Consider the following 19,916-nt stretch of genomic DNA (forward strand, 5'->3'; position numbering starts at 1 on the left):
GGGGAAATAAATAGGGTGAAATGCAAAGGGAAATCCTGCAGAAATAATTTAAAAAAAAGCAAAAATACATAAATATTTACATGCATTTAAAAATATATACTAAATTAATTAATTAAAAAATTTATACAAATAAATACATAAATAAAAAGGAAAATTAAACGAGTAAACAAATAAGGGAATTAATACAAATATAAATAAATAAAGAAGCAAATTAAAACAAACATACATTTGTCACATTTTATCAATTAATTAATGGCTACATTTATTTTTAATATTTTTTTCTACACATAATTATCACCTAATTTATTCATTTATTTTTTATTTTGAGCAGGTTCTGTCCTGCAGACACAAGATGGTCAAAACATAAAAATACTTCTCTATTGTACAACATTTATTTAGTGTTGCTTTTTTTCTTGTGAAATACTGCAAACTGAATGAAACACGACTTCGTTGATGTTGATTTAATGTGTCACCAGCTTACAGGTTCCGTAGAGACCCTGAACGCACCACCAGCTATTCAGACACAAAGCTTTTATTCAACTTTCCCCAAAGAAACAAGCTCATAAAAACAGGAAACAAACACCTGTGATGTCCCAGCGAGCTGGCGTGAAGCCGGCTGAAATGCTTTAAAGGGACTGTTTGTAACTTTTTAAGCGTATAAATGTACCGGGTCGGGACACATACGCGTTCGTATATGCGCGCTCGCGTGTGGCCGGAGCCTCGTCCCCGCTCCTCTGCCTGCTTGCCTTCACTCAGACAGTGTGCTTGTTCTCGCTCTCTCTCTCCACCTCTAGACGTGAACGCGAGCCCACTCCACACTGCAGAAGAGTTAGTTTAGCTCTGAGAATATCTAGTGAATGTACAGTGGACGTTTGTGAAGAAATAACTGCTGCAGCTCCTCCAGACCAACAGAGGTTTCCCGTGTCTTGTGAAGTGACGGGGCTCTGCAGCGAGAAACGTTGTTGTCTCGTTACCAACCGGGTGCTGGTGTCTCCCTTTTCACTCCGGCTGCGGGCGGAGGGAGACGAGTTTCTCGCTGCAGGGCCCCGCTGCTGAAGCCTGAGCTGAGGCAGGAGAAGCAAACACAGTATCAGCATTGATTCATGGAGAGACCTTCGTCTGGTCAGCTAACATTACTGCCAAGCAGGTGAAATATAGAGTGATATTGTGGTTTTAGCTGACGTGTCGTCTCACTGTTCTGAGCGATGCTCGTTCATGTCTATGTAGAGCGAGCAAGCGCGAGCCCGACACTGACTTTCGTTGATTTCACGGCCACAGGTGTCGCTGTTAACAAACATTTCTGAAAGTTACAAATTAAAGCCAACAGAGTTATGAGCTGTGATTGAAGCTTCAGACGCAGGAAGTGACGAGCTGGGGAAGAACAGGAAGAGGCGGGGTCTCTGGTGAAGAGGCGGAGTCTTAGATGAAGGGGACACACCACTCCCTCAGACACCAATCGCACAATCCGGCCTCACGGGCGTTCGCGCCGCTGGTGTGCTTCAGCCACTCGGTGAACCTCTCATGGTCTTTCTTTAGCAGCAGGAACTGACCCAGAACCAGGTAGGCCTGGAAATACACAGAAAATACATTAATAACACACAGAAAACATGAAAAAAACACAGAAAATACATTAAAAAAATCACACAGAAAACATGAAAAAACTGAAAATACATGAAAAAACACGTGGAAAATATATATATAAAAAAACACATTTAAAACACTAAAAAAACAGGGAAAACAGAAAAAAACAAAAACTCAAAACCCACAAGAAATTTAATTAAAAAACAAAAATTTCACGAAAGACACAGACAAAAAATACATGAAAAACACAAAAAAAACGAGACAAACACAAAAATATATATATAAAAAACAAAACACGGAAAACCAAATGAAAAAATATACACAAAAAAAAACATGCACACAAAAACTCACATTAAACAACAAAATCACACACACAAAAAAAGAAGAACGTGGATCAGATTCATTAAAGAGTCTGAACAGATTCAAGTTTACAATAAAAGTTATTAAACTGGCTTAAATTTGAATTTATAAAAAGGTCTTTATTATATAAGTTTACATGGTTGAAAGCCCCGGAAAAGGCAAGTAAGTGGACCTTTGAGTTGGGATTGTCAGGTTTACTGACAACAACTCAGAGTTGAATATGAATTTTATAGAGAAGATATCGACAAATTAAAACGATAATAAAATAATTGATCATCTCAAATACATGACGGATGTAAACGCTGTATTTTGTGTGTTTCGTCCACCTTGTCGAAGTCCTTTAGCTCCAGCTTCCGCCCCCGTTTCTTTCCGATGCCCGGCAGAAACAACACCGACTTGTTTCCCATCCGCTCGTTGACAAACTCCTGGTGATCCAGAGTATTGGTCTCCATCCTCGCTGCAAAATATTAAAATTATATAAAAACTACAGCAAGACGTCACAACAGATGATTGAGTCCTGACTGCGTTTTACATTATTAATTAATTTAAATCATTTCTCTAATACAAATAAGATCTGGTTCCAGTTTTTGAAATGTTTAGATTTGTTAATTTTCTCTGTTTCATCTCAGTTTAAATAAAAAGTTGAACATTTATAGTCTTTATATTTCATAACTAGAGTTTCTCTGATGTGGAAATGTGCTGCTTTTCTCTGTTTTCTGTGAAAGTAAAACAGCAAATATTAACGTGTGAGAAACATTCAATTAAAATATTAAAAACGAAACAATTAATAAATTCTCTAATCAATTAATTTCCTGTTGATCAATATTTTCAGCGCTAATAGGAGAAAAATTGCATTATTATTATTTAAATGACTACTCAGGCCAGGGTCGGCGTCAGAGTGTCAGGGCCGGACGGGCAATCAGCTTTGACAGGAGGGGCATTTTTTCACCTCATATAGCATTTTTTAAGTGTATCTTTAACATGATCATGTTTCATGAAAGAAATAAACTGACAGAGAGGTGTATACATACTGCCTCTTATGCGCATAGGCGCGCACGCACGCACGCATACACATGCTGTTTTGTCCACAAAATCAGGTTATAAATTAACACCGTGTCCTAACTGGATGCGAGCGTCCGACTATCGCGCGCATCGCGTAGCATCTGATGCTCTCTGTCCACTGAATACGTTTAATCTGCACTTCTATTACATCATGTAAACAAACCAGGAACATATCAGCTGTGAGCTCCAGATCAGACTGGAGCTGGAGCACTTAAAAGATGGGTTAGTAGTACTTGTTATCTTCCTACGTTCGTACTTTTGTTTTTATCAGAAAACACACGTTTTATTTGTGATATTTACTGGAAATAACTTACGATATAGCCAAGAGCAAGTAGGTTGTTATCTAGTGATCTTCTCCAGCCAATTGCCACCTTATTATGGTTTCTGTAGTGAAATGAGGAGGTACTGGAGGCTACAGATAACTCCTCAGTATTGAAAGGAGGAGGTACTGGAGGCTACAGATAACTCCTAAGGCCAGCCCTGCGTCTTGCCAGTGCCAGGGTTAAATGTGCACACACACAGGTCCGGAGATACAGTAAACAGGGAGTTAAACAACACATTAATCTAACAGTCTGACTGATTTCTTCATAACTATAATTTAAGTCAATAAAGACTAAATGTGGATGTTTCACTCACCAGTTGTTGTCTCTGCTCAGCCTGCTGTAGTGTAACATTAGTTCATTGTTTTATTCCACAATACTGAACAGAATAATCCAAACAGGTAGAAAAAGTAAGATGTGAAAGGAGCACAAGATGCTTTTTACTCTCTTGGTCCTAATTGTGCTTTAATGCACCAGGTCTGTAGCTCTACTTTCTCTCATTTTTTTCTATTGAGCTAGATTTAAAAAAAAAAAAAACACACAAACGTTATACGCAAACTTTGACAGGTAGCTCGTAATTAAGTTTCACTAGTGAACTTTATTACATATAACTGCGAGCGTCAATGCCTGTGCTGAAAGTGTCAGTAATCAAGTTAATATTTTCATTTACATCCAGGACAACTGACCCGGTTTTCTCGGCTCATTTTATCTAAACTAATCAGCCGTTCCTCTCAATATGAGTGACAGGAAAACATAGGAACAAGTTATCCGATAGAAGTTCAGACAAAACGTCGCTGTGCAGCGCCGTGTTGCTCGCGGCCAGTTAGGACACTCCAATAGAAAACAATGTAATCAAGCCCAAGTACATGTCCTAGTGGTTTCCTAAATGCAAAACTATCACTGTTTGTGCTTTATTTTGCATTGCAGTGTTAAGTCCTTCCATTACCAAACTGTATGACTTAATTTTACTTATAGCTTAGCTGTTATTTCAGTTTAGTTTTTTTGTCAGGAGAGAATTCAACTGAGGGGGCAAAGTGACCTTTTTGGACGGGCCTGGACCCCCATGGCCCGCCTGTAACGCCGACGCTGACGCGGAAAGTGTAACAAAATACAAAATATGAACCATTTAAATAGAAGGAAGTATAAAAATAGGAGCAGTATATACAGTATTAACAATAAACAGACTATTAACAAAATTGCACAAGTGGAAAATGATATTGCACAGTGAGAATGAATGAATGAATGAAATTCCACCTGAAAATATCAGGTTATTGTCAGTTTTTTGGTGTGTAAGGGTAAGTGGTCTACTGGGAGCAGTGCTGGTTGTGGAGTCTGACAGCTGCAGGAAGAAAGGACCTGCGATAGCTCCTTGAAACACTTAAACTGATTTTTCTACTGCATGAGAGAGATTTGTTTGTATGTGATTTTTTTTACTCAAGTACTGTACAATTCTGAGGTTCTTGAACTTTACTTGAGTATTTCCATGTTCTGCTACTTTCTACTTCTACTCCACTACATCTCAGAGGGAAATATAGTACTTTTTACTGCACTACATTTATCTGACAGCTTTAGTTACTTTAGATCAGGGGTCAGCAACCTTTACTATCAAAAGAAACATTTTAGGAAAAAGCAAAAAAAAACAAATCTGTCTGGAGCCGCAAAACATGTGATCATTGTGATGAAGGTAACACAGTTTATAGTTTAAGTATATAGTATATAAGTCTAATGCAGTGAGGGCCAAAGTGCAAATGTGCGACAGAGTATTAGGGCCACATTGAGAGAAAAAAAATCGGAGATTGCCAGAATAAAGTTAGAACTTTACAAGAATAAAGTCATAACTTTAAGAGGAAAAAGTCGTAATATTTTGAGAATAAAGTCATAACTTTACGAGAAAAATCGTAAAATTACGAGAATAAAGTCATTACTTAAGGAGAAAAAAAGTCGTAAAATTACGAGAATAGTCATAACTTTACGAGAAAAAAAGAAATAGCACGTAAAATTACTACTTTACAATATTATGACTTCATTCTCATAATATTACATTACTGAATGAAACACGACCTCGTTGATGTTGATTTAATGTGTCACCAGCTAAAAGGTTTCGTAGAGACCCTGAACGCACCACCAGCTATTCAGACACAAATCTTTTATTCAACTTTCCCCAAAGAAACAAGCTCATAAAAACAGAAAACAAACACCTGTGATGTCACAGCGAGCTGGCGTGAAGCCGGCTGAAATGCTTTAAAGCCAACAGAGTTATGAGCTGTGATTGAAGCTTCAGATGCAGGAAGTGAGGAGCTCGGGATGAACAGGAAGAGGCGGGGTCTCTGGTGAAGAGGCGGAGTCTCAGAGGAAGGTGTCACACCAGTCCCTCAGACACTGTTCGCAGGCACTGGCCTGATGGGGGCTCGCGTCGCTGGCGTCCATCAGCCACTCGGTGAACATCTCACGGTCTTTCTTTAGCAGCAGGAACTTACCCAGAACTACGCAGGTCTGGAAACACACAGAAAATACATTCATAACACACAGTAAAAACATTACAATCACAGAAAACATGAAAAAACACATGAAAAATATCTGAAAAAACACCCAGAAAATACATTAAAAAAATTAAAAGAAAAAAAAAATCAAACAGAAAACATGACAAAATACATGAAAAAACAGAAAATACATGAAAAAACACGTAGAAAATATATATATAATAAAAACACGCAGAAAATACATATAAAAAAACACGCAGAAAATACATTTAAAACACTAAAAAACACAGAAAAAAACCCTCTTAAAAACAAACCACACAAAAAAATGAATGAAAAACACATATTAAATTCTGAAAAGTTTGACATTCAAGTTTACAATAAAAGTTATTAAACTGAATTAAATTTGAATTTATAAAAAGGTCTTTATTATATAAGTTTACATGGTTGAAAGCCCCGGAAAAGGCAAGTAAATTGACCTTTGTGTTGGGATTATAGAGAAAATATCGACAGATTAAAACAATAATAAAATAATTGTTTGATTCAAGAGACGTTATTAAACTCGCTACCGATGTTTAACTGAAATAATCCTGACAATCATCTTAAATACATGACGGATGTAAACGCTGCAGTTTTGTGTTTCGTCCACCTTGTCGAAGCCCTGCTGCTCCAGATTCTGCCCCTGAACCTCTCCGATGCCCGGCAGAGACGTCACCGACATGTTTCCCATCGGCTCGACGAGAAAGTTCACGTGTTGCTGATACGTGGTCTCCATCCTCGCTGCAAAATATTAAAATTAGGTAAAAACTACAGCAAGAAGTCACAACAGATGATTGAGTCCTGACTGCGTTATAGATTATTAATTCATTTAAATCATTTCTCTAATAAAAATAAGATCTGGTTCCAGTTTTTGAAATGTTCAGATTTGTTAATTTTCTCTGTTTCAACTCAGTTTAAATAAAAAGTTGAACATTTAAACTTCTCCAGCCAATTGCCACCTTATTATGGTTTCTATAGTGAAATGAGGAGGTACTGGAGGCTACAGATAAGTCCTCTATATTGAAAGGAGGAGGTACTGGAGGCTACAGATAACTCCTAAGGCCAGCCCTGCGTCTTGCCAGTGCCAGGGTTAAAATGCACACACACAGGTCCGGAGATACAGTAAACAGGGAGTTAAACAACACATTAATCTAACAGCCTGACTGATTTCTTCATAACTATAATTTAAGTCAATAAAGACTAAATATGGATGTTTCACTCACCAGTTGTTGTCTCTGCTCAGCCTGCTGTAGTGTAACATTAGTCCATTGTTTTAACCACGATACTGAACAGAATAATCCAAACAGGTAGAAAAAGTAAGATGTGAAAGGAGCACAGGATGCTTTTCACTCTCTTGGTCCTAATTGTGCTTTAATGCACCAGGTCTGTAGGTCTATTTTCTCTCATTTTTTTCTATTGAGCTAGATTAAAAAAAAACACAAAAAAACAAACACACAAACGTTATACGCAAACTTTGACAGGTAGCTCGTAATTAAGTTTCACTAGTGAACTTTATTACATATAACTGCGAGCGTCAATGCCTGTGCTGAAAGTGTCAGTAATCAAGTTAATATTTTCATTTACATCCAGGACAACTGACCCGGTTTTCTCGGCTCATTTGATCTAAACTAATCAGCCGTTCCTCTCAATATGAGTGACAGGAAAAAATAGGAACCGTGTATCCGATAGAAGTTCAGACAAAGCCATGTTGCTCGCGGCCAGTTAGGACAATCTAATAGAAAACAATGTAATCAAGCCCAAGTACATGTCCTAGTGGTTTCCTAAATGCAAAACTATCACTGTTTGTGCTTTATTTTGCATTGCAGTGTTAAGTCCTTCCATTAATATTACAACTTTTTTACTCGTAAACTTGTGACTTTATTCTCATAATATGACTTTATTCCCTGACCCACCAGGCCCCGCCCCCTCAGTAACAGCTGGTCTCCTCTGTGGGCGTGTCTTCGTGTCTGCGTGTTGTTCTTCCTGCTCTACCTGCCAGGTGATCTTCTCTACCTGCCAGGTGATTCTCCTTCACTCCAGCGGCTCGTCCTCACCTCTCAGTCCGCTCTCCGTGCTCCTCCTCCCGGCTGTCTCTCTGTGAATATGGCGGCTCTGCTGACCGACCAGGAGAAGCGGAAGCAGATCAGTGTCCGCGGCATCGCGGAGCTCGGTGACGTCGTGGAGATCAAACGGAGCTTCAACCGACACCTGGAGTACTTTTACTGCAGTAAAATATGGGAGTACTTCTTCTTCCACTGGCTGATATCTGTGAAGGCTTCTTGTTCTGGTCACAGCCACTGAGGGGCGCTAACATGGCTGTGGACTATTATTCTGTAGTTTAGCATCAGGAGGTCACAAATGGAGGACAGAACCTGCCAAAATCATAAATAAATAAATAAATGACTCAATAAATAAATGTTATGTAGCAAAAATAATATAAAAAATAAATGTAACCATTAATTAATTGATCAAATGTGACAAGTTGATATTTGTTTTAATTTGTTTCTTTATTTATTTATCATTGTATTAATTCCCTTATTTATTTACTCCTCTGTTTAATTTTATTTATTCATATATTTATTTTTATAGATTTTTAAATGTATTTATATATTTTTGCATTTATTTCTTAATTATTTTATATTTATTTTTAAATGCATGTATATACGTTGATAAATAATAAATACGTTTGGGGAAATAAATAGGGTGAAATTATTTTTTGATTTTGGCAGGTTCTGTCCTCCACAGACACAAGATGGTCAAAACATAAAAATACTTCTCTATTGTACAACATTTATTTAGTGTTGCTTCTTTTCTTGTGAAATACTGCAAACTGAATGAAACACGACCTCGTTGACGTTGATTTAATGTGTCACCAGCTAAAAGGTTCCGTAGAGACCCTGAACGCACCACCAGCTATTCAGACACAAAGCTTTTATTCAACTTTCCCCAAAGAAACAAGCTCATAAAAACAGGAAAACAAACACCTGTGATGTCACAGCGAGCTGGCGTGAAGCCGGCTGAAATGCTTTAAAGCCAACTAGTTATGAGCTGTGATTGAAGCTTCAGACGCAGGAAGTGAGGAGCTCGGGATGAACAGGAAGAGGCGGGGTCTCTGGTGAAGAGGCGGAGTCTCAGAGGTTGTTGACAGACCACTCCCCCAGACAGTCATAGCACAATCCGGCCTCACGGGTGCTCGCGCCGCTGGCATCCTTCAGCCAATTGGTGAACCTCCCGCGGTCTCTATTTAGCCTCAGGAACTGACCCAGAACTGCGTCGGCCTGGAAACACACAGAAAATACATTAATTATACACAGTAAATACATTACAATCACACAGAGAACATGAAAAAAAACACAGAAAATACATTAAAAAAATCCCACAGAAAACATGAAAAAATTGAAAATACATGGAAAAAAACGTAGAAAATATATATATAAAAAAACACATTTAAAACACAAAAAAACTGGGAAAACAGAAAAAAACAAAAATTCAAAACCCATAAAAAATAAAAATTTCACGAAAGACACAGACAAAAAATACATGAAAAACACAAAAAAAACGAGACAAACACAAAAATATATATATAAAAAACAAAACACGGAAAACCAAATGAAAAAATATACACAAAAAAAAACATGCACACAAAAACTCACATTAAACAACAAAATCACACACACAAAAAAAGAAGAACGTGGATCAGATTCATTAAAGAGTCTGAACAGTCTGAGATTCAAGTTTACAATAAAAGTTATTAAACTGATTCAAATTTGAATTTATAAAAAGGTCTTTATTATATGAGTTTACATGGCTGAAAGCCCCGGAAAAGGCAAATAAGTGGACCTTTGAGTTGGGACTGTCAGGTTTACTGACACAACTCAGAGTTGAATATGAATTTTATAGAGAAAATATCGACAGTTTAAAACGATAATAAAATAATTGATCATCTCAAATACATGACGGATGCAAACGCTGTAGTTTTGTGTGTTTCGTTCAACCTGTTGAAGCCCTGCTGCTCCAGCCTCGACCCCCGACTCTCTCCGATGCCCGGCAGACACCTCACCGACTTGTTTCCTATCGGCTCGCTGACAAACAGCCGGTGTTTCTGAGTGGTCGTCATCCTCGCTGCAAAATATTAAATTAGGTAAAAACTACAGCAAGAAGTCACAACAGATGATTGAGTCCTGACTGCGTTATAGATTATTAATTAATTTAAATCATTTCTCTAATAAAAATAAGATCTGTTTCCAGTTTTTGAAATGTTCAGATTTGTAAATTTTCTGTTTCATCTCAGTTTAAATAAAAAGTTGAACATTTATAATCTTTATATTTCATAACTAGAGTTTCTCTGATGTGGAAATGTGCTGCTTTTCTGTTTTCTGTGAAAGTAAAACAGAAAATATTAACGTGTGAGAAACATTAAATTAAAATATTAAAATCGAAACAATTCATCAATTCTCTAATCAATTAATTTCCTGTTGATCAATATTTTCAGCGCTAATAGGAGAAAAAATGTATTATTAGTATTTAAATGACTACTCAGGCCATAACTAAATCTTGAAAAGAAAATTATATAAAAATATATCAAATTAAAAGGAATAAAATCATTTTTTTTAAAAGGATGGAAAAACGTGTTTGTAGATTTTATGTTTATATTTTTACTTTAATATTCAGATAAGAATTTAAATCTGTACAGAAAAAAACCCTCTCTTATATAAGTTTATTATAATTTAAAGCATATTTCAGATGCAGTGGTGGAAGAAGTACTCAGATCCTAGTACTAGTACCACACTGAAAATACTCCACTACAAGTAAAAGTTCTGCATTCAACACTTTTTACTGGATCATCAGCTGAATGTAGTTGAGTAAATGTAATTAGTTACTCTCCAGTATGTTCAGTCGTGATGTCATCACTAGTTGATCAATCTGATATTAATTATCGATTTATCAGTTGTTTAGGGCTAAATGGGGCTTTTATTTTGTACTACAAAATTAAACAAATCAGAGATCAGACAGCTGGAGTTTCTCTCCCAGTGAAACCAGTAGAACCAGCAGATCTCCTGCTGTACCTGGTCCAGACTCTACCTGCTTCACAAAGAGGTTTTACCTGCTGAAGGTGGACCGGTTTCAGGTGCTGGAGGATCAGGTAGGTTCAGACAGACAGACTGACAGAGACACAGAGACAGAGAGAGACAGAGAGAGAGAGAGAGAGACAGAGACAGAGACAGAGACAGAGAAACAGAGAGAAAGAGAGACAGAGAGACAGAGACACAGAGAGAAAGAGAGACAGAGAGACAGAGACACAGAGACAGAGAGAGAGAGACAGAGACAGAGACAGAGACACAGAGAGAAAGAGACTCAGAGAGACAGAGACACAGAGACACAAAGATAGAAAGATAGAGACACAGAGACAGAGACACAGAGACACAGAGAGACAAAAACAGTTTAAACTTCAACACAACTGAACTCAAACTACACAAATAACACATTAAACATCACCTTAGAGTTACCTGAAGCGGCAAGAAGCGGTGTGACGAGGCTTCGGAGCGTGTATCGAGTGATCCAAGGGGTTTTCCGCGATGCGCGTATCTGGGCTTGTATGTTTTATACCAATGACGTCATGATGACATCCGAAGCCCCGCTGCCCGGACATACCATACCGCTGACTGGTTCATGAAGTGGTTCAGATCTTCACTGGTTCAACCAATGCCACTTTCCAGAAGTGACACAGAACACTAATATTACTCCTCCTGCAATTATTATATTATATTACACTACAATACAATTATTGACCAAAGGATTGGTTTACACACATAAGATGCATTACTCACAAAACAATTACAGTTTATTATACATGTATCTTATATACTCATAATATACTTACTAAATAGACATTTTATTATATATGATATATATATAAATTGATTACATGGTAATAGATTTTTTTTCATTGTTTATAGTCATTCCCAACAGCCTTTACTGGCGCAAAATACAGTATATCACAGATCTGTGGTCCCAGTAGACCACAACCAGCACTGCTCCCAGTAGAGCACTTACACACCAAAAACTGACAAACTGACAATAACCTGATATTTCCAGGTGTATTTTCATTAATTCTCACTGTGCAATATCATTTTCCACTTGTGCAATTTTGTTAATAGTCTGTTTATTGTCAATACTGTATATACTGCTCCTATTTTTATACTTCCTATCTTTATACTTGGTTCATATTTTGTTACACTTTGTTTAGCTCTTTTTTACTGTGTTAGCTAATGCATCTTGTTTTTTGCATTATCCCCTTTACTGCTGTACACTGAAAATGTCCCCACTGCGGGACTAATAAAGGAATATCTTATCTTATCGTGGTTAAGATCATATCTGCCTGTTTTACACTCTTTGACCACCAGGTGGTTTCGTGCACATGAAGCCTCAAGCAATGAACCCTTTTCCGAACCAATTTGTTGGAAAGCTTCAAAGCTTCTTGAGGTTTCATCTCGCCATCACTACCAAACTCCTCGAGGAAGCCTCCCGCCACAAAGAAACTTTACTTTTTCTAACAGAACAGGAGGCGTTTTATTCTGAAACCCGGAAATACGAGCCTCGTCAAACTGACGCTCTGAGTCTGACGTCATGACGCAGACAGTCAAAGATAGTTTGTGATGAAGATGAGTCACTCGGTGAAAAGATAAAATAAGATATTTCTTTATTAGTCCTGCAGTGGAGAAATTTGCAGTGTACAGCAGCAAAGGGGATAGTGCAAAAACAAGAAGCATCAGCTAACACAGTAAAAAATAGCTAAACAAAATATGAACCAAGTATAAAGATAGGAAGTATAAAAATAGGAGCAGTATATACAGTATTGACAATAAACAGACTATTTACAAAATTGCACAAGTGGAAAATGATATTGCACAGTGAGAATGAATGAATGAATGAAATTCCACCTGAAAATATCAGGTTATTGTCAGTTTTTTGGTGTGTAAGTGTAAGTGGTCTACTGGGAGCAGTGCTGGTTGTGGAGTCTGACAGCTGCAGGAAGGAAGGACCTGCTATAGCTCTCCTTCACACACTTAAACTGATTTTTCTACTGCGTGAGAGAGATTTGTTTGTATGTGATTTTTTTACTCAAGTACTGTACAATTCTGAGGTACTTGTACTTTACTTGAGTATTTCCATGTTCTGCTACTTTCTACTTCTACTCCACTACATCTCAGAGGGAAATATTGTACTTTTTACTGCACTACATTTATCTGACAGCTTTAGTTACTTTAGATCAGGGGTCGGCAACCTTTACTATCAAAAGAACCATTTTAGGCAAAAGCAAAAAAAAAAAAAAATCTGTCTGGAGCCGCAAAACATTTGAGCATTGTGATGAAGGTAACACAGTTTATGGTTTAAGTACATAGTATATAAGTCTAATGCAGTGAGGGCCAAAGTGCAAATGTGCGACAGAGTATTAGGGCCACATTGAGGGAAAAAGAAATCTGAGATTTCCAGAATAAAGTTAGAACTTTATGAGAGAAAAGGCGTAATATTACGAGAATAAAGTCATAACTTTACAAGGAAAAAAGTGGTAATATTGTGAGAATAAAGTCATAACTTTAAGAGAAAAAAGTCGTAATATTGTGAGAATAAAGTCATTACTTAAGGAGAAAAAAAGTCGTAAAATTACGAGAATAGTCATAACTTTACGAGAAAAAAAGAAAATAGCACGTAAAATTACTACTTTACAATATTATGACTTTAATATTGTCATAATATTGTCATAGCATCACTGGCCAGCCGGCCAGTGATGCTCACAGAACGGCCACAGCACAGCAGAGTGGTGAGGGAAAGAGCTGCCTCTGACCGGGCAGAAAGATACCTGCTGACGACCCTTATTAACATTACTCTAATATTTGTAGGGATATCAGTCCACTGTTTTGTTGCTGTAACTGAAAAAGCAGTTTGAGTAACGTGAATTGTCGAGCAATGTTTCGTTGAATGATCTTGTTTGTCTTACTTCACTATTGGCTGTTAGAATAAACAGTTTAAACCATGCAGTATCTTATAAGTAAATGAACATAATATAAACAAAAAAATCTAAGCTGTATTTTTCGATAATACTGCATTAGTCCAGTGCTTTAAGAGCTTGTTTAAAGGCTAAAGTGTACTTGTGGTATATAGTGTTGTCTCTGACACTGACAGGAGTTTATCTGGCGGGACTGTTGTCTGGGAGTCAGACGCCTCTGTTGACACCAGTTTTCAACACCTCGTTGTGATGGCCTAAGGCTACGGAGACATAAGGAGGGAGAGAAGACTGAGAAAATAGGCCTTACTGGAGACAAAAAAAAAGAGAAAAAGAAAGGGATGATAAGTGATGTGAAAAAACGAAAATGACACACAGGAAGACAGAAAAGCAGACTCTTAATGTGGAGTCCCACTCGTCAGTCTCAGTGGGGAATCTGCTCAGAGTTTGTTGGTGGCTTGTTCACACTTATGTCAATATTTCGCCGTCTCCTGCTGTGTGTTACATGCAACAGCAAGATGGGGACAAACATGGAAACAACGAAATTCTGTGATATGATCTGTGTATCAGTGTTATAAGTAATATTGTGTCGGTTCCACAATGCCAAAAGACTTCCACTCACACATAAGATACAGACACAACAACATTAAAAGAACACAGTCCACTCAATAGACACACATCCTCTCACTTCCAGCGTGCGTTCAGAAGGGATGGGGGATGGGGTTGCCGTGGTAACCGACAGGCAAGCGGCCAGACCGAGCCTTTAGGTGGACCTCGGCCGAAAAAGATGTATGGGTGTACTCCCCCGAGGCTCGGCTTCTCATGGCCAAAGCAAAGGCAATAAATCTTCATGTGTCCTTTCGAAACGTGAAAAATCAATGAGATATATTGTCATCCCATGGTGCGTGACTCAAAAGTGTATCTCAATTCGACTCTGAATCAATGCCAGAAGTGCATATAGGACTGTAGAATAGAATATAATAGGAAATGTCAATACAGAGCCTTAAAATGTAGATTATATTTAAATAAAAATGTTGCCTGATGCACCAGATGGTTGAATGCAGCAATTAAAAGAAACGGTTTCTGCCTTTGTCTGTAATTCAGGAGACAAATTGACAGATTTTTTCAGTGCGGTTTTACACAACGCTGCCTTCATACATGAGCAAACGGCACCTACAAGGGCTCATGTGTTGTGTGATACTGTTAATAGGCTACCCCAGATGGTTCCTGTGACATTTACACAGGCATTTCTCTGGCTTTACTCAGAACCAATTTAAGGACAGGTTCTTTTCTTTTCCCTCTCTCAGTTGTGAGATAGTCTGTTATTTTAACCTTCTTTTTCTCTGGTTTCATATTTTTACCCAGGAAAGTAAGTTCCACTGTTAAAAAAGGTAACTTCTGTGTGTAACATTACTTTTAGTCTATGAACAAGCACATAAATGTGTGAAGAAACTACTTAATTTTAGTGTTAAGAGTGTTCAGCCATGCTAGCAGCTTAGAAGGCTTTCACATCAGGGACCCGGGCTCGGATCCGAATCCACTTGACCCCAAAGTCCAGTTTGTTAGTCTGAATGTTTGTCATTTTATTTAGCTAATTTAATGTTCTGCCCCTAGCTAGGCATAATGCAAACATCAACACAAAAAAATTTCACGAAAATGTTGATGCTACATAACAACATTACTAATGTACTCAATCGTACTCTGGCACGCTACGAATCAATCATAGCTAATACGAAAACCATGGATGTATTAAAAGAACTGGATACAGCTTTGGAGGCGGGGCCCCGTTCATTTATATGAGAGTTGCTCATTGGCGCATGAAGCCTAAATGGCTCGACTTCCATCTGGAAAAGTAACCGGATCTTGGCGTAGTGTCCAAGATGATTGGTGGAGTAGCGTCCGCTCGGTCACATGACTTGGTCAACGTCAGGCCGTCGCCACGTCAGGCCGTCGCCACGGCTTGCGCTCCAGCCTCGTTCTGGGTCTCACTCGCATGAATGGAGGAGGAGAAATAACTCTGGATTCAGCTGTTGGTGCGTTTTACAACTTTAAAAACTTTATTTTTTAAATTAGAGCTATAAGAGTGTTCGTACTGGGGAGTTGATTCACCTCAAAAAAATTATCTGCTGAGTTACAGACGTCTCTTTCTCAATGGAATTCTATTGGAAAAAGTATTTTTTGGCCCAATGTATCACGTGACTGACACAAAGGTTGCAGTACCGCCGTTTGGCCTCTACAAAAGTCCAGATCGACTACCGGTGCACTTCCTGGGGTCTTGATCGTACCTAATACGAAAAGACCTTGTGTTCCTCCATTCATGTGAATGAGCCCCAGACCGCGGGCTGGGAGGCGGGGTTAAAGCAAACGCTACTGCGCCTGCTCTATGGGCCCAATGGATGCAGAAGACCGCTAGAAGATTCGGGTACTTTATCACTCAGCAGTCGAGCCATTTTGGCTTCATGCGCCACTGATCAACTCTCACAGGAATGAACAGGAGCCCACCTACAATGCTGTATCGAGTTCTCTTTACACATCCATGCTTATGACATCCATGGATTTTTTTTCCAAAGACTAGAGAATTTTTTTTTATAAATGATATACTGAGATTTGGCAATGGTCTATTTCAACCCGTTTTTGATCACCCTCTTGCCTCTCATAAATAGAGGAGGATTAAACTCCTCTGCCTCTATGGACCAACCTCCTCTGGCATTGATCTGAAAAGTTAGGACATCATGCCACTGATTTTTTAATGTCCATGTAATGTGTTAAATTGTATTAGTATATTGCCAACAGGGTCATGGATCACCAATAGTTTGTCCTCTTGAATTTCTGTTTAAGATGTATGTGATGACCTTGTGTGAGACAGAGAGCCCTGTTCTGAATTCCAAACTCAATATTAGGAGCCTGCAAATGAGACCAATCTAACAGAATTGGATAGTAAATCCCAGAACTGAAGTTAGCATAACTTAACTGCTGTAATGTAATTTCCCATTTGGCTTATTGTGTCTCTCAGTGTTTGCAGTCAGCCATGTTGTCGAGGAAATTACACGACTGAAGCCGAAAATGTCTCCAGTTAAATCTTCCTTTGTGTTGGAGCTGGTGTCACCTCTGCAGAGGTGTCTCGTTCACACCTTAACTGAGAGGAGATGGTGAGGGGGGTAACACCGAGGGTGAGATATAGAGCAGTGGATCGGGAGTTAACCAACAGAGCTTGTTTTCTGCAGACTGTAAATTTAAAGGAGAATGTGTCTGAATATGACATGGGAGTTGGCAACCCTGTTGTACGTTTTTTTTTTTTTATCTATAGCACGGTGGCAATTTTAGGACATCTCATACTCAACTATCCTTCATCACTTTAAACTCCATCACTCTCAGCAGTGATATGTCATTAACGTATTTGTTTGCTGCAGCTGTGCCTTATCGGCTGTAGTCGTGCTCCATGTCACGTTCACGTCATGTGAAAGTTGCTGTAATTCCAATTTAAAAATTCAAGTCATGTCACTGCACAGTTATAAAACTATTTAAAGATAGCCTCTTTTTTGGATTATTAACTTTTTATACACACACCTTTTCAGGACAATTTCTCTGAAAAATTGGATGTTGCAGCAGTCCAGTCCGATCTCATTCCCAGGGCGTTATATACCAACGCACAAGGCACCCTTTAGCGCTGGTATGAAACACACCGGGCGTTCCATAAACTGTGCCTGGAGTGTAGTTTAAAGAGTGAAAAGAGACACATTGTGTGGATGGGTCCAACAAACACAAGGCTTTCATCCAGGAGACCGCTGTTCGTGTAGTGTGCGTCACTTTACAATAAGCTGCTTGTTCGTGTCCCATGTTCACAACCTTCAGTGCCAACCCATCCATGTATTTTTTTTTTTTCCTAAACCTAACTAAAGTGGTTTTGATGCCTAATCCTAAAGTGACGCCAGGGTTACTATAGTGGTTTTGGCGCCAATGTGCATTGCACTTTAGTGTGCTGCAGTATCCTTCTTCCCCAACATCACATGTACAGAAGAAAGGACACAGTAGGTTGTAAAGACTCAATATATGACCTTGGTCTTTCCTCACAACTGAATGTTTTATTCATGTGATTACATCTAACACAGGTAGTCATTAACATGAGCCATTAATTAGCAACCTGGAGATGTCTAAGAAGAGTCCAGTCAATTACCACACGGAGCTGGGGTTCACAAAGTGCTTAGGCTCGCAAAAGGAAAGTCCCTGTTATCCTTTCATTGCCCGTCTCAGTATAATGCAGCACATAGCCCGCACACCATATGTTATCACACTGACCTCAGTCTGCAGTTTGACTGGAGAGAAGATGATAGGGATGTGTAGTACAACATTTCAAATCCTGATATGATAGTCTAGCCGGACTCGTTGCTCATATGAGTACATCCCAGTACGAAACACAGGCATCGTAGCTTCAGCGAGAGAAACGCCACTTGACTTTTGAGTGTGTAGTTTTTCACAGTCTTATACTGCAACTTTCTTGACTTGCAAAATTATGTTTTAAATTGACAAGCATATGTGTGATTCATGGTACAATTCAAACGGGAATCAAAAAAATATTTGTCTCGTCATTAACTACCGTTCATATTTTCTGTCTCTCCTCTCTGCTGTCTCATTCAGACCGTTCAAAGACAGGCTCGCTGAGAAAATAAATGCCAAAAGCACTACTTTATTCTGAAGCCCACGTCATAGCGTTTGTTTATGTAATTTGCCGGTAGCTTCTGCTAGCTAGCTAACGGCAGAACAGTAGCATATCAAAACTACTGTCATAAAATAAAACTTATCTACAAAACAAACATTAGAGACATTATTGGCCTAATGTTACCCGTGCTCTTCTTCAACTAACGAACTATCTCACTCAGTTATAATCCAAAGCCAACGAAGCGAAGACTAGGGCTCCCCCGTCCTGCCACTGACAGCAGCCCACTGAGGCGGTCCGTGTGGCCGTCGGCTTGGGATTTTAAGCGCGTTTGGCATTTAATTAGCTAGTAAAAGGCGAACACATGTAACATTAGGCCGATAATGTCTCTACTGTTTGCTTTGGAGATGAGTTTTACTTTGTGATGGTAGTTTTGGTATGCTAATGTTGAGTCGGTAGCTAGTTAGTGGAAAAAAAACGTTTGAGGGCTTTTATTTTTAAATGAAAGAAGGAAGTGTTGATTTAAAAATAAATCTTTACTTTTTTTAAAGTCTGTAACATATTCTACAGATACAGACATTGAAAGTGTTGTAATGTTGCTGGTATGATGTCAATTTACTGTCAACTGATCATTTTCACTGTCTGTTGTTGCTGTGAACCGCTCGCGGTACAAATAGGCAAGACTTCGTATCTCTAGAAGAGATGCCGCTGACACGCAGCCGCGATTGCTGCTCATGTTGGCAGTGTGGCTGCTCTAACCTGTTATATAATATAACTACACTGGTAAAGAAGAAAATTTTAATGAGTGACCAATACGTATATATAATTTACCTATACAAACTTACCTTTTACATCTGTTTCCATTCAACAATCCATATTGGTGCAACTATACTCTACTAAACTATACTCTTTACTATTTAGACTAAATGAAATACAAAAAAACATCTTGAATTTTAAATTATTTATTGTCATTTAATTAAAGAGTGAACTGTAAAGTTTATTCACAGTAGTTCATGATTAGTCACGAAATGTATTGATTCGTGTACATAGACACGAATTTCACATGTTCGTCATTTTCTTTGAAGACGTGTGGCTGCTCTAACCTGTTAACATGGACGTCGAAATAAAAAAAACAACAGGCGCTGCTCACGTGAGCGGTGTGGACACGCTGTCAGTAAAATACTCCCAGACGGACACGGACAGCAGTGGACACCATGGACACTTATTAGTAGTTCCGTTAATACTGTCCACTTGGAGGATGCGTTCCACACGTGCGCAGTAGATCGCTGCTCTACCACTTGTAGCATAGTGGCCGCACAGACAAGTCCGGACAAGTTCGTGCAGTCACAACAAATTGATGTCTCCTATGATGACAATATTTACCTCATCAGACCCACTCATACTCACGGAAAGTAATT

At 38.6% G+C, this 19,916-nt stretch overlaps 2 protein-coding genes and 3 long non-coding RNA genes across 5 annotated transcripts; 1 reads left to right on the forward strand and 4 right to left on the reverse strand.

Annotated features, from left to right (window-relative positions):
* Nucleotides 1-149: 149 nt before the first annotated feature.
* LOC141774517 (uncharacterized) lies at nt 150-9,365 on the forward strand. Its single transcript, XR_012595365.1, has 2 exons — nt 150-331; nt 8,569-9,365. It is a non-coding gene; the product is annotated as an uncharacterized LOC141774517 (long non-coding RNA).
* Nucleotides 286-967, reverse strand: LOC141774516 (uncharacterized). Its single transcript, XR_012595364.1, has 2 exons — nt 789-967; nt 286-741 (listed from the first exon to the last, which is right to left on the reverse strand). It is a non-coding gene; the product is annotated as an uncharacterized LOC141774516 (long non-coding RNA).
* Nucleotides 971-3,445, reverse strand: LOC141774513 (barrier-to-autointegration factor-like). The gene is made up of 3 exons (XM_074647251.1): nt 3,318-3,445; nt 2,268-2,398; nt 971-1,566 (listed from the first exon to the last, which is right to left on the reverse strand). The coding sequence occupies exons 2-3, from the start codon at nt 2,391-2,393 to the stop codon at nt 1,420-1,422; spliced, it is 273 nt and encodes a 90-aa protein (XP_074503352.1). The 5' UTR covers nt 2,394-2,398; nt 3,318-3,445; the 3' UTR covers nt 971-1,419.
* On the reverse strand, nt 5,385-6,833 carry LOC141774514 (barrier-to-autointegration factor-like). Its single transcript, XM_074647252.1, has 2 exons — nt 6,450-6,833; nt 5,385-5,816 (listed from the first exon to the last, which is right to left on the reverse strand). Exons 1-2 carry the CDS (start codon nt 6,573-6,575, stop codon nt 5,670-5,672), a joined length of 273 nt encoding a protein of 90 aa, XP_074503353.1. The 5' UTR covers nt 6,576-6,833; the 3' UTR covers nt 5,385-5,669.
* On the reverse strand, nt 8,696-11,445 carry LOC141774515 (uncharacterized). The gene is made up of 4 exons (XR_012595363.1): nt 11,347-11,445; nt 10,944-11,001; nt 9,793-9,961; nt 8,696-9,117 (listed from the first exon to the last, which is right to left on the reverse strand). It is a non-coding gene; the product is annotated as an uncharacterized LOC141774515 (long non-coding RNA).
* Nucleotides 11,446-19,916: the final 8,471 nt, after the last annotated feature.

Source organism: Sebastes fasciatus, chromosome 9, assembly GCF_043250625.1.
Source record: "Sebastes fasciatus isolate fSebFas1 chromosome 9, fSebFas1.pri, whole genome shotgun sequence".
In the NCBI taxonomy this organism is placed as follows: Eukaryota; Metazoa; Chordata; class Actinopteri; order Perciformes; family Sebastidae; genus Sebastes; species Sebastes fasciatus.